This window comes from Salminus brasiliensis, chromosome 5 (assembly GCF_030463535.1).
Source record: "Salminus brasiliensis chromosome 5, fSalBra1.hap2, whole genome shotgun sequence".
Lineage (NCBI taxonomy): Eukaryota > Metazoa > Chordata > Actinopteri > Characiformes > Bryconidae > Salminus > Salminus brasiliensis.
Window position 1 is genome coordinate 15,207,034 of NC_132882.1, and position 14,295 is coordinate 15,221,328.

A 14,295-nucleotide genomic window follows, 5' to 3' on the forward strand; every position below is an offset into this window, starting at 1 on the left:
GACTAATGCTGCGTAGCAGAGTGGTCAGTTTGCTGTGGATAGAATGGTAAATAGCATTATTCTACATCAAGCTAAAAGCACATAAATACAGACTAAAATAATGTGCACCTCAACTCTGGAACACTACACTGGTATCAAAACTTTTTCCGAATGTCCCACTAAATATTATGACTTGAGGGGGTGTTCACATGCTACTACCAAGTCAGGAACTTATCATTTCTATAGCATGTGAATGAGCATAAACAAGGCCTGATGTTTTTTAATAAGGCACTTTTTAAATAGCCTACTGACCTGTATCACACCGCCCTTAACCAATGTGTGTGCATGTGAGAGAGAGAAAAAAGAGGAGGCATCCTGTTTGTTCCCAGAAATGCCGCACTCATCTGTGACTGGGTTTCCAAGAGAGCAGAATTGGCTCTGCTGCTCTCATTAGAGTAAATGTAGGATGGCTTAATTCTCCTCTGTCTGTCCATTCTCAGCTAACCAATGGTGTGCATCCATCAGGTTACACATACACATCTAGACAATTAGCTTGCTGCTCCAAGCACACAGAACTGTCCTACAACACCATGTGAGCAGTAGCTGCCAGGTTGGTAGCTGATCATCTATCATCAGGGAATGGTAGCCTGGACAACAGGTCGGATTAGTGCTACCTAACAAAAGCAGTAGTTGTTGTGTACATGTTTGAACCTGAACATCTTAGCACACACAGTTTATACTGGATGCCCACCCCATTTCTGTCCTGAGTACTTTTGCTATTAGAACCAGAACGTATCTCACACTCCCAAACGGCTCTCAGAGAGATTTCACCACCACCCTCATCTCCCTCCGCCTACCTCTACATCCTTTTCTGCTGTTATAGGGCTTACGTAACATAGATTCATCTATTTCTGCACTCTCTTTTTCCTTCATAGATGCAGTCATTAAGACCGCTCCTGCTACACAGAGAGAGAGAGAGACTAAGTCTTTGAACTCTGATGGCTGACAGTCTGCCAATCACTGCCGCTTATCTTCCAGTTCGGTCTTTCTCCTCCACTCCTCCACATTCTTTGCCTCTCTTCATCATCATCATCTTCAGTCTTGCTACACCCTCTCACGTTATCTCATTAGCTCCCTCTCCCCATCTCTCATCATTATCTTCAACCCTTAATTACTCTCTCCATCCAGTGCAGGCTTTATCACACTCCTAGTCTCCTTCTTTTGACTCGTTCCATCCATTTTCCCCTCTCAGCCCATCTGGTTGTTTACCTTTTGGCAGACTGAAGACGGTCCATAATATGGCTGTCCATGTTCTTCACACATTTCTACTATTTTAAGCCAGCGCTGCAGATCAGTTCAGTTTAGCATATTACGCCAGAGCCAAGAAGTGCCTCGTGTATAAACGTTTGCTAACAGTAATGATCATAACAAAAACAAACTAACTGAGGAAGAACTTCTCTACTTAATGCAGTTTTGAAGAACATTAGTTAGTGTATACTAGGGCTAGGACTACATGTATGTATGTGTGTGTGTGTATATATATATATATATATATATATATATATATATATATATATATATATATATAAGACAGAGAACCATTAATGTGACATTGATGTAGGTGTTTTCGTTCGGTATATCCTGACCCAAGAAGCCCGGTCCGCCGACGGTTTACTGGACTGGTAATTAAATGCGTAAAGATTATAAATTAAAAAGATGTAATCATATGTGCAACTTCTGGTTTAGAGTGAGACATAGGGGTTTGTTAAGTAAACTTGGTTACATTAAATGGGTTATGAATGAAGTAATATGGCTGTACCACATACTGTACATTAATCAACCATAACATTAATACCACCTGCCTAATATTGAGGAGGTCCACCTAGTGCCACTAGACCTCTGAAGGCATCCTGTGGCATCTGACACAGTCATTTACAGCAGATCCTTGTCCTGTAAGTTGTGAGTTGGGGCCATTGAGCCTTAGGTGCCCATGGCCCTCAGATTATTATGCTTGCCATATTTTCTTGCTTTTAACACATCTCCTTCAAGAAATGACTTCACCTGACACTAATAGTAATGTTGTTAATTGTACTAATGTTATGGCTGGTCTGTGTTGATTGGCAACAAGGCAAATACCAACATGACCCTTGAAGACCACCTTAGTCCTGCCTGTATACTACCTAAACATTTTTAGTAAAAGATATAGAGACAGTGAGAGAGCAAAGGAGAGAGAGAGAGAGTCAATGAAGGCCCAACTCTGAGATTCTGTCCATTTTTTTTTTTTTTTAACCAAATTGTTTTAAAAAAAAAAAACCTGATCTAATCAGCCAATCTGAAGGGCCCATATGTCTACACCTCCATGAGCCATGCTGTACATCAATTTGAGCAGAGCAGAAAGTTTTATGAATTTATGAACAGAAATACATTCTTAAGGCTAAACAGTGTAAACAAGGAGCACTGCACATGCAGCATTGCATAACACATAGAACAAAGCCTTTGTCTTGTTTCTCGTATATAATAAACTCACTGCTTTTGATCAGTCAGCCTAATTGATCCATGCTGGAGGTTGGCAGCAGTGAGTGCACCTTCATTAAAACAATAGTTTAGAATTTTAAGACGCTGCATTTTTTTCTGCTTGACACATCCAGTGGGTGGTACCATATATTTATTATCATTAGTTATTATCGTTGTTTTGCTATACTGTTTAAATATAATTACACAATTAATCACAAAGTGGCATAACACATTACATTTGTCTTTGACCACTGCATTGAACCCATCCATAGGAGTGTATACATGCACTGTATGAATAGGGCAGTGAGAGCACCAGAAGCAGCCACCTCAGTGCCCAAGGAGCAGTTGTGAATGTTGAAGGAGGAAACACTGATGTTTCTTTACTCCCCCCACCCCCAGTTCCTGTCGGTCCATGGGATTGAACCCGTCTTCTGATCCCAAACCCACTTCTTTAAAGCAAAAATGTAACTTGTTTTCCCTTAAAACAACAGCTTCAAAATCATCTTAATGCTCATATCATTGCTACTGTAAACTGCTGCTATGCAACTTTGGACAAGCCATATTCATGTAAAGTCCAGTTTTTTACTCCACATACTCCAGGAGTCCACATATCTAGACATTCTTTCACTTTCAGTGGCTGTCCCGTATCTCTTAGCTTGTCAACAAATGCATGTGTAAGGCATGTCCTGTAGTGGTGGCTCAAAGTGCTAATTAGTCCTCCCGACTGTAGGGGAAGGCCTTGAGCAAGAAATACCAATTCACATAATGCTGCTTTAGCCTTTAGGCTATGGCTGTCCCAAAGCTCTAACACAAAACTTAATCACATGCTGCCAAAACGTTGGACGAGATTGCTGCCACTGTTGTAACAGTCATCTGTTAGCTGGTGTGGTGGAGCTGGGGACCTTTTGCTTTCCTTTGAGCGTGTCAGCTGCCCGGCAATGCCGCACTCGTTCTTGTATTCTCACCTGTGATAACAGCACTGCCAAATAATACAAGGCTGGCCACACCCACAGAACATTCATCTGGGCTCATTTGCACACTGATATCAGTATTGCAAAGGCTGATAATATTGGCTTCGGTATTGCCATAACGATTACCAAACTGGGTGCTGTGCAGCCCCAGCGTGTGTAGTTTTTACACATCAGAGCAAATAGTCGTAAACAGCAGAGAAACTCTTCAGAGGCACCATACCTGTGTGAGTAGGTGTCAGTGTGGGGGTGAGTGGGCCAGCATATGTCTCCTATAGGCATCTGCTGAGCCGTGGCTCGCAGTCACAAACATGTTTTGACAGTTTATGTGTGGAGCAGCAAAGATTTGTGTGTCCCTCTTTCGTGCCCCCCTACTGTGACACACACACTTGTGTATGCTTACACGCATCAAGAGTGAGTCACTCCTTCACATAGGCCATGTGCTAGCCCTCAGTGCTCTGCAGGCTCTGTGGGTGTAGTTTAGGGCCCTGCAGAGACCTGATGAGTCAGAGAGTCAGAGAGAGAGGAAGAGGGAGAGAGACAGAAGAGAGATCTCTGTTGTTTAAAAATGTCCTGTTCTCCAGTCACAATACCACTGTCTAACCAACCAATAAACCAGCACTAGATGGGAGAGGGAGGGAGAGAAAGTGTCTGCAGATGTGACCGTAGTTAGACCCTTTTATTCCTTCCCGTTAAAACGTGTTCACAGATAAAGTGGCCCAAATTGGATTTTCTCACCAAATCCTGTTCACGCTATCTTTTTGTGACCTATATCCAACATTCATCTGAATAGTTTACACTCCTGAACTGATACGCAAAAAAAAAACAATTCTTCACTTAACCTATGCCATTTTTACATGAGCCATTTTCACCTTTACAGCGAACATTGAGTTGGATCGGCTGTTCAGACCAGGTGGCATCTTGGATGTGTATCGGATTTCAATACAACATATTAAAGTGGCCCAAATTGGAACTAAAAAAACAGATTCAGTGTGCTTTTAAATTCACATTGCAAAGATTACACATCTGTCACATATGAGGAAAAATATCAGATTTGGGACACTTCTACCTGCTGTGTGAACATAGTTATATATTATAAATGTATTAATCATATACAGTGAGTCCAAGAAGTATTTGATCCCTTGCTGATTTTCTTTGTTTGCCCACTAATAAAGACACTATCCTTCTGCACTTTTAATGGTAGATATATTCTAACATGGAGAGACAGAATATCAAGACAAAAATCCAGAATATAATTTTAAAGAATATATTTTAATTAATTTGTATTTCAATGAGGAAAATAAGTATTTGATCCCTCTTGCCAAACACACTCAATACTTAGTGGCAAAGCCTTTGTTTGCAAGCACAGCGGTGAGACGTTTGTTGTAGTTAACCACAAGTTTAGCACACACACCAGGGGGAATTTTGGCCCACTCTTCTTTGCAGATCCTCTCTAAATCATGAAGGTTGGTGGGCTGTCGCTTGGCAACTCTGACCTTCAGCTCCCTCCATAGATTTTCGATCGGATTGAGGTCTGGCGACTGGCTGGGCCACTCCATGACCTTAATGTGATTTTTCTTGAGCCAATCCTTTGTTGCCTTTGCTGTATGTTTAGGGTCGTTATCATGTTGGAAGACCCAACCACGGCCCATTTTCAGATCCCTGGCAGAGGGGAGGAGGTTGTCCCTCAGGATTGTGCGGTACATGGCTCCATCCATCTTCCCAGTGATGCGGTGAAGTAGCCCTGTACCCTTGGCAGAGAAACACCCCCAAAACATTATGCTTCCACCTCCATGCTTGACGGTGGGCACAGTGTTCTTGGGGTCATAGGCAGCATTTTTCTTCCTCCACACATGGCGGGTGGAGTTGAGGCCAAAAAGTTCAATTTTGGTCTCGTCTGACCACAAAACCTTCTCCCAATAACTTGGTTCATCTTTCAAATGATCATTGGCATACTTGAGGCGCGCCTCCACATGTGCTCTCTTCAGCAGGGGTACCTTTCGGGCACTGCAGGATGTGAATCCATTGTTGCGCAAAGTGTTGCCAATTGTTTCCTTGCAAACTGTGGTCCCAGCTGCCTTCAGGTCATTTGCTAACTCCTGCCGAGTGGTTGCAGGACGATTTCTGACTGTTCTCAGCATCATTGCCACCCCACGAGGCGAAATCTTCTTTGGAGCACCGGGCCGAGGTCTGTTGATTGTCATGTTATACTCTTTAAACTTTCTGATAATTGCACCAATAGTTGTTACTTTCACATCCAACACCTTACTAATCTTTTTGTAGCCCATTCCAGCTTTGTGAAGGTCAACAATTCTGACTCTGAGGTCCTGTGACAGCTCTTTGGTTTTACCCATGTTGGAGACTTGAAATCTGTGTGATCTGTCTGATTCTGTGGACAGGTGTTTTTCACACAAGTGATTAGTGAGAACAGGTGGCTTCAGGTCAGGTAACAAGTTGATTGGGAGTGTCTAACTGGTCTGTAAAAGCCAGAACTGCTAATGAATACTAAGGGATCAAATACTTATTTCACTCCATGAAATACAAATCAATTAATATATATTCCTTAGATTTATTTTCTGGATTTTCTTTTTAATATTCTGTCTCTCCATGTAAGAATACATCTACCATTAAAAGTATAGAATGATCATGTCTTTATTAGTGGGCCAACGAAGAAAATCAGCAAGGGATCAAATACTTCTTGGACTCACTGTAGATATTCTGTATTTTTTACATAAATTCTCATTCAGACTTTAGATCACACAGTCTGCTGTTGTCTGCTATTGGTCTCTTTAACAGACTTAAAAAGACTTGAAAATAAAGGTTCTTTAAATGGTTCACATTTAAAAAGAAAACATCCCTAAGATGTACTTCTAGGGCTTTGCTTGGAAGCACCTTTATTTTTAGCAGTGTAATTCTATTAATCCGTCAGTACATGCACTGTAAAAGTGGAGTATGGCACGGGTTGGTTTAACAATGTTAGTGAAGTTTGACTTGGTATAACATTTTCATTTCATTCATCTAATGTATTTATTTTGTATTTAATTTTTGCCTTCAAGCTTGATTTATCACTGACCCAGTTGCAGCCGATCAGCCAAGCCATGCTTAATCTCTGACATCTGCTTCTCTCACTTGCAATGGGAGACACTTGCAGTGCTGCTAAAAAACACTGAATTTGGACTGTCACCAATCTCATCTTTGTAGATTCACAAAATTCCTAATTTATTTGCTTCATAAATCATTCAAAAAGCTACACAAACAACTAAAATTGTTTAGTAAATTGCTGTAGATAGACCTTCTTAAAACATGAAGCTGAGATTGTAAAGGATACCCAAAATGGCCTCCGCACCATTTAGCCATGCAGGGAAGTTTCTTGTAGTGAAACTAAAGTAAGTACCTGATCTAAACCACATAGACTTGTTTGCATTACACAAATAAAGATCTGGCTGTGTTTTGAGTGGGTGCAGAGACTGTATTTTCTCAGTTTCTGTTTACAGTTATTAGTTTGGTGACAGTCTAGTCCAGTGTGTGCTAGAAATGTCTTTTCATGTCTTGGCTGATCAACTGCATCTGGGGTAAGTGATAAATATGTTAATTGATTAATTTTTTTCCGAACTCTTTCTTTAGCATCTGATAAAGTAGAAGCTGCTACTTGGTCTGCAATGAACTGTTTGTGAGAGAGACAGAGAGAGAGGCAAAGGAGAAGAAGAAGAAGTGAGAGAAGTTTGAGCGAGAGGGACAGATGTGAAATCTCTCCATTATTCATCAGCACCCTGTTCTTCAGTCACAGCACCACCATCCAACCAACTATCAACTAGGACAGGATGGATAAGAGAGTTAGAGAGTGAGAGAGAGGGAGAAAAATAGAGAAAGAGAGAGAGAGAGTATCTGTCCTCACTGAAATCTCTCTGCAGATGTTGCACTAGTCATGCTACCCCAGCATCTCTTTTTCATAAAACACAGAAAAGAGCTTTCTGGAATGTATCAAAGCCAAAAACAGAAACCTGCCGTGTGGGAGCAACTCTTTCCAACAATTTCATGACCTATATAAATCTCCTGCCAAACAACCAGTGTGTGTGCGTGTGAGCAAGGGAGAGAAAAAGAGCGAGAGGACACGATGTGCTACGAGAAGGCTCTGCTCTATATTGCAGAGTTTATTTTGCCATAACTCTTCCCAGTTCGCATCTCCAAACAGCAGAAGAAAAAGCATTTATGAGGGGGAAAAAGTTTGTTGTAAAGCTTCCCTCATTCGATAGCTAGCAAAACGCCTTGCTCGGCGCTTCTAATGTGTTTGTATTGATGCCTGGGGGAAGATTATCATTGCTTTTGTTTTGTTTTTTGTTTTCTCTCCCATAAACTTATTCTGCATTCATAATTATGCTTTTGCTCGCAGCTGCGTAAAAAAATACAACAGTACTTTTGTCTCTCTCCTTCTCTCTCTCTCTCTCTCTCTCTCTCTCTCTCTCTCTCTGCCTCCTTCTCTTGTAATCCACCCACGCTACCCTATAGTGACTCTGCTGTATGTACCTGCCTCAGCATCCTGAAATAACGCAGGCACAGAAAGCTCCGGCTTGCTTTAGCACAGGTCCCAGCCTCACCCTCTGCAGCAGTGTTTAATACCCTAATCATCGCTCCATCGCTCCATCATCATGCACCACCAGCTCACCCACACTTCATTAGATAAAAGGATTTTTTTTTTCTGATACGCATCAGTTTGTAAATTAGTAAACCATATTTTTTGCCATGCAGATGTTCAGTTTTCAAATCCTTCCTGCTGTACACAACTAATCGCTTCATTTAGGGAGCCAGGAACTTGGCACCCCTTCTCTTGCCCTTGCACTCGCACAAAGAAAAATGGGATGAGACAGAGAGGGGCGGCAAGAATGACAGTGCAGATGGCAGAGAGATTTGCTAATTATCTCAAATTGCAGGTGGTGGAAACCATCACCTCTGGCCTCGGTTTCTGGAGCTCATTAAGATAATATGGTGGCACGGTTTATTAATGTATTTTTAATTTCAGAATCATTAAAATTGGCCAGACTGCATCTCACCCCACCCCCATCCTCCACCCCCTGCAGTGTGAGATAAAACACACAAAATTATATGTAGGATGTAGGTCAATGTTGAAGCTGAAGTACAGAACTTGTCAAGCCTAATCAGACTTAAAATATGTACCAACCAAAATTTGGAGAAAGACCAGTATTTCAGAATCGTTAATACTAATGCAGGCAAATCGTACATTACAGTTGCATAACATGGCACGTTATCTCCCAAAAAGACATCTATCCTCAGAACACACTGGCAGAAGATCGGTTGAAGCAGTCTGAGCATTCATTTTTGGCAAGTGCAGCATACCACATGCTTCCGGTTCTATCCAGGTGGTTTCAGCTCCTAGAGCAGGGTTGGATGCCTGCTGGTGCTTTTGTTCTTATCTATATGCATTGAATGCACTTAAAACTTCATTAGCCAGTAGGGAGTCCTTAACCTTTGTAGCTGTAGTCGAAGGCAGAAACCTCTTCAGCTTTCTGCTGTGCTTGAAAGTAACTTGTAGCAGTAATAATCTGCTCGTTCCTCCAAGTCTTCAAGTTCAGCGGTTTGGGGGGGAGGGTTTAGCAAAATATCACTAGCACTGTCCTGCTGTGCTTTTTATGTCTTGCCACACTCACTTTACTGTTTTCTCTCTCCCCACCCCTTTCCCCTTCTCCTTCTCTCTGCAGGCGTCCGCCGCCCCCCTGAAGCGGATAAATCCAACCACAGCGTTCACTACACTCTGCTAATAGCGTGTGTGCTTGTGGCTTTCGTCCTGGGCGCCTTTCTCTCCGGCTTCCTCGTCTCCTGTTACTGCAACCACAATGTCAACAAGACCAAGAGGCTTGCCAAGGACCCGGAGGCTCCCATTCCTCACGCTCTGTCTCTGCGCAGCCTGGCCAAGCTGAACGGCCTGCTGGAGAGCCAGGGTAAGGAGGAGAAGCTGGAGGTGTCTTCCCCAAAGATCTACAACTCTTTCTTCCAGAACGGGAAGGACCATCCACCGCGTAGAAGTGCCCACCACCACGGCGTCATGTCGGAGCTCATTCATCCTCATCACCACCACTCCTCTGAGCTGTCCGGCTTACCCACCCCCGATTCGACGCCAGAGCTGCCGATCAAGAGCATGAAGGCCTTCAAGAACCAGTGGGAAAAGAACCAGAATTGCAACAACGCCAAAGAGCCGAAGTCCCACAACGCTGCAGGGTCCAGGCCCAGCTCTGGCGTCCATCAGCAGGTTTACCCCTTCTCCCACGGGTTGGTCAGCAGGCAAGTGCTGGGAAGTTCCATGCACCCAGAGGAGCGGAAGATCCACAACGCCGAGCGGATACCCAGCCAGCCGCAGCACTGCTACCCGCATAAGATTGTTGACGTGACCTCGCTCGATGAGCTTCTAAAGCACATCCATGAGATCAACGTGGCCACCGGGAAAACCCCCACTGTGCTAACCTCGTCCATGTCAGCTAATGCAGGCCAAATGGCCTTCGCCAATCGCGTGCAGCCTCAAATCCCTGAAACGGAGTCTGCGCCCTACTACAGCTCCTCCACCCTGCCTAGAGACAGTCTGACCCGCCGCATGGATGTCCCTCCAGACATGCCTCCTCAACACCAGTCCACACTGGAGAGGGCGTCCCGCCACGCCTCCCAGCGCCACTCCCTCATGTCTGCTGGAGGAGGAGGGGTGATGGTGTGCCGCGAGCCTAGCTTCAGCCGCCGCTCCCACCACCCACCCCCTCCCCTCCTGTCCCGCGTGAACTCTACCGGCAGTGAGGTGCGCCATCCGCTCATCTCTAACGGTTACTTGACGCGCCAGCACAGCTACAGCGAGCAGCCTGAGGTCCACCGGGGGGCCGTGGTACGCCGGACCACCTCGCTCAAACCGGACGTCCCGCCCAAGCCGCTCTTCATCCCTGCCACCTCTCCAGTCAACCAGGCAGGGAAGTTCAACTACTGAGCTCCAGCAGACTCCTCACCTGCACTTCAGAACCTAAAGACTGAGGAAATCTACACTCGCACAGAAAACGCGTGGACCAGAAATCTAGATTTCTTAAGTGTGTCTTTGGACAGCTTTCGGCGAAATGCTGCACTAACCTCTGAGAATTGGATTCTGCCTTCAGAAAAAGAACCCCTCAAAATAGGAGAATGGCTGCCAGTGTTGTCAACTTCACATTTGAACTTTAAACTTTTTATTTTGTCATTTTCTTTTCTTTGTGTCTCATGACTATATTTGTACCATATTGGTATTGCTCAGCTATTTGCTTATAGAAGGTGAAGAACTAGAAGAGAATGGAACAACACCTATCTTGTTCTAGGCTGCCACTGTGTTGAGTGTGGCTTCTTAAGTGTTTTTCCGAACTCTGGGTTACGGTGTCACTAGGTGTCACTTCTGAGGCTGGGACCTGGACTAAGCTAACAAGTGGGCTTGAGCCTTATGTGATTCTGATCTCTCTTGCTTTGGCTTAACTATTCTGTTGATGTAGAGTTGATGGACTTCACTGACCACAGCTCTAAACGTGTATATATGCATGTGTGTGTATATATATGTGTGTTCATATCTACACAGTATATGTATACATATACATACACAGTATATGTATTCTGATGAACAAAATGGATGATCTCCTCTGAAAGTAGCTCTTTGCCTTATTTTGAGAAGTAAATGCGTTGTTGAACAGCCCTTCCGGTGATCTTTTACACTCCAAATGGAAATCTCTTGATAAAACACATGAGCAATAACCTGTCCACCATGACTTTCATTACTTTTTTCCAACAACAGCACTGCCCACCTTTTAGAGTAATGTAGCCAATATGTTAAAAAAAAAAAGTGTGATTCAGTTGAAAAGTCTGGTGACCAAAAGCATGGCTAGAGAAAGAACTGTTTTTTTTTATTCCCTGCTGTGAATATAGATGTATGTAAGAGGAATGTAATCAGATCATTTAATCCAAAGAGCAGTGTCTCTAAATGCTTAACATTATGGGCCAGTTTCTGACACAGATCAAGTTTAAGCCACATCATTGACATTGGGGGAAAAACTAACAAAAAAAAAGACAGTCAATGTCAGAGTCCCCCTGAGCGAGAAGTCAAGTCCAAGACAGGGCTTAAACTGTGAAAATGGAGCCTGTGTGCCAGAGCATAAACCCCTGATCTGAGCTACTCCCACATTAAAATGCATTCGATCATAATTAACATTGTAGCTATTTGGTGTAAATATAGTAACAATAACTAGCCAAATTCTGTTTGTGTAAATTTGTGCCTTATTTAATATGATATGTGCTATTTGGGGGCAGGGCGGGTTTGGGGGTGGGGGTGGTACAGGAAGTTACAGAGGGAGAGGTGAGTTGAGACGCAACCTTTATCATTTAATTTGTAATTTAAAAAAAAAGAACTTTGGTGTCTGTATGTGTCATATATATAAATATTCTATTGTAGATTTATATTTCTATTTAGACATTTTTAATATTCCCTTACTGTGTGAAGCTATTACATTTGGATCAGTAGCTGCCTGTTTTTTATGAATAGTATTTTTTTTTTTTTTTTTTGTCCCCACTTTCTGTTTCAGTTCTCTCCCTATGTGTGCATGCGTACTAATGCATTGCACAAAACACTGATTGCAAGCAAAGCTGGTGTAAAGATTTTATTTAGTGTTTTATAGGAATCAATTGTGTCCAATTTGTTTTTTTTTTTTTTCCTTTACGTTTTTTATAAAAACTGGTGGAGCTTGGCCAAACCTGCCGCTCTGTGGGAAAATTAAGTATTAATTTGGGTTATCTGTCTGCTTGAAGAGGAGGCTTGGGGCTTTGTGTGAGTTGGCACACTGTCGCTGTCATTGAAAAAACCTGCATCTCCATTTGAGTGTTTTTCATTTTTTGACATCATTTGAATCTGGCAGTTGTTCATGGCATAGTTTCAAACAGAAATGTGAGTGGACTAAGGTGCTGCCACTATGAGCCGAGGATTCCACTGGTTCAAATCCTGGGTTATGCTGCCTGCCATCAGCAGGCGGAGCCTGAGAGAGCACCTCTTCATGTCGTAAGCACTGGTGCTCTCTCTCCCCGCACCACTCTAGTGTGATGCTTTCCTCAGAGAGAGCACCACTGGTTGCCCAGTGACGCTGCATCAGCAGCAGTTTGAAATAAGGTATGGTTGGTTGCACTTGTGTTGGAGGAAGCACATGTCAGTCCTCGTCCTCCTGGTGTTGAGTGCATTACAGAGTTCTAATGAGTTGGGAGTAAAATTGTGGGAAATTTTTGAAAAATGTAATAAATAAATAAATGCTTATAAATGACTTTAAAATATTTGTACACTGGCCTCCAGTTAAGGCTAAGTAGTTTTTTCCTTCCCAGTAAAGTTGCCATTTTGGAGATACAAGGTTTTTTTGCATGACAGTGATGAGTGATGTGAGTACTTGCGTGTGTGTGTGTGTGTGTGTGTGTGTGTGTGTGTGTGTGTGTGTTAATCTGTTGGGAATATCAGTTAGCTGGAGTTCAAACATCTCTCTCTCAGCTTTGCTCCTCTGCCGTACTGTCAGGCAGGATGGCTGTGAATGCTTCTCAACTCAAGGACATCTCTCCCCTCCAGCTTCTCTTTTGTGCTAATGATACGTCTGGTTTTGCATAGAATTCTTGGTGCTGGTCTGAAATAGTTTTTCCTCTGTACACTTGAATTAATCTCTCCAGTCAGCTGCCTGTTATGACTCGCTACAGTATGTTGCCCCCAAATGAAACCAAATGCAATGTCATATTTTAATAAGTGGCTGAACGTACATATGCAACGTACATAGATAAGTAGGCAACTGTTGAGTTAAAGCCTGTTTAAAAAAAAAAAAAAAACTACACACAGTGGCTGCTTATTGAAGTGAAGTTTGTCATTTCAGTGGTGCCGATGAGAGTGGAACAGGTCGCCTTTATGTAGGGGAGAGAAAGAGTAGTTTCTTTGAATTTCCATGGAGATTTTGAAGGAAAGGGAATGAATGGTCCGTGTCTGCTTTATCTGCTCTAACCGCTGAGGTTTTTGTTATTGCACAGTGTAAATAAAGGGGGATGCCATGGAGATGTCCACAATGCAGTGTCCTGTTCTGATTACTGCAGGACAAAAGCTCCACAGCGTCTCTCCCCCCTCTGCTTTTCTTGAATACCATTGTATTTTCCTTATAACAGAAATAAATCAGAAGACCTAACACGCATGGTGTTTGGATTGATTGCGTAACTTCATAGTTTGCATAATTTGTTTGTTTAAAAAGTCATTGTGACCCTCCGCCTCCTGAGTGTTGATATTTCTCAGTATGAAAATGCTTTAGGAATAAGAGCAGCGTGGGTCGTTCTGACCTTGTCATAATTTTACAACGATGCAATCTGCATAACCTTTGTCTCTATCACAGTTGAAGTCCACTTCAGTAGCCTTTCCACAGCACTGTTTTCTTCAGGAAAAATGAGATCAGCTGAGTACGCTCCTGCACTTGGAGCAGAAATCCACCGCTGTCATCCCACCTCAGACCATCAGTTAAGTTCTTTTTAAGGCTGCGTGCTGCTTTAGTTCACACTCTTGTTCGAAATCAGACGAGATTAAATGCTCTGACTGAGCATTGTTATTTTCAACTGCTGTTGGCTCGAGATCTGAAGCAGTGCTGAGCTTCTCTTTGCAAGAAGTTGTTTTGTTTTTATGGTTGTCATCAGTAGCATAATAATAGGGCTGAGGGGGATGAGGGATCTCTATACACTTAGGTTTTTTATGCACTACTTCAACCAAACCCCCAAATTCCTTTGTTGCCCATGATTTCAAACAATTCCAGCTATTCCAGTTCCAGCCTCT

General features: G+C 43.0%; 1 protein-coding gene across 3 annotated transcripts in view; it reads left to right on the forward strand.

Moving 5' to 3' along the window:
- The window catches only part of sema6cb (semaphorin 6Cb), a 158,981-nt gene extending 145,318 nt beyond the window's left edge, over positions 1–13,663 (forward strand). For all 3 annotated transcript variants that reach the window (XM_072679555.1, XM_072679557.1, XM_072679556.1), the window contains one exon: positions 9,176–13,663. In XM_072679555.1, the coding sequence (XP_072535656.1) occupies positions 9,176–10,440 (1,265 nt within the window). In that variant the 3' untranslated portion in view covers positions 10,441–13,663. The remainder of the gene's footprint in view (positions 1–9,175) is intronic.
- Positions 13,664–14,295: the final 632 nt, after the last annotated feature.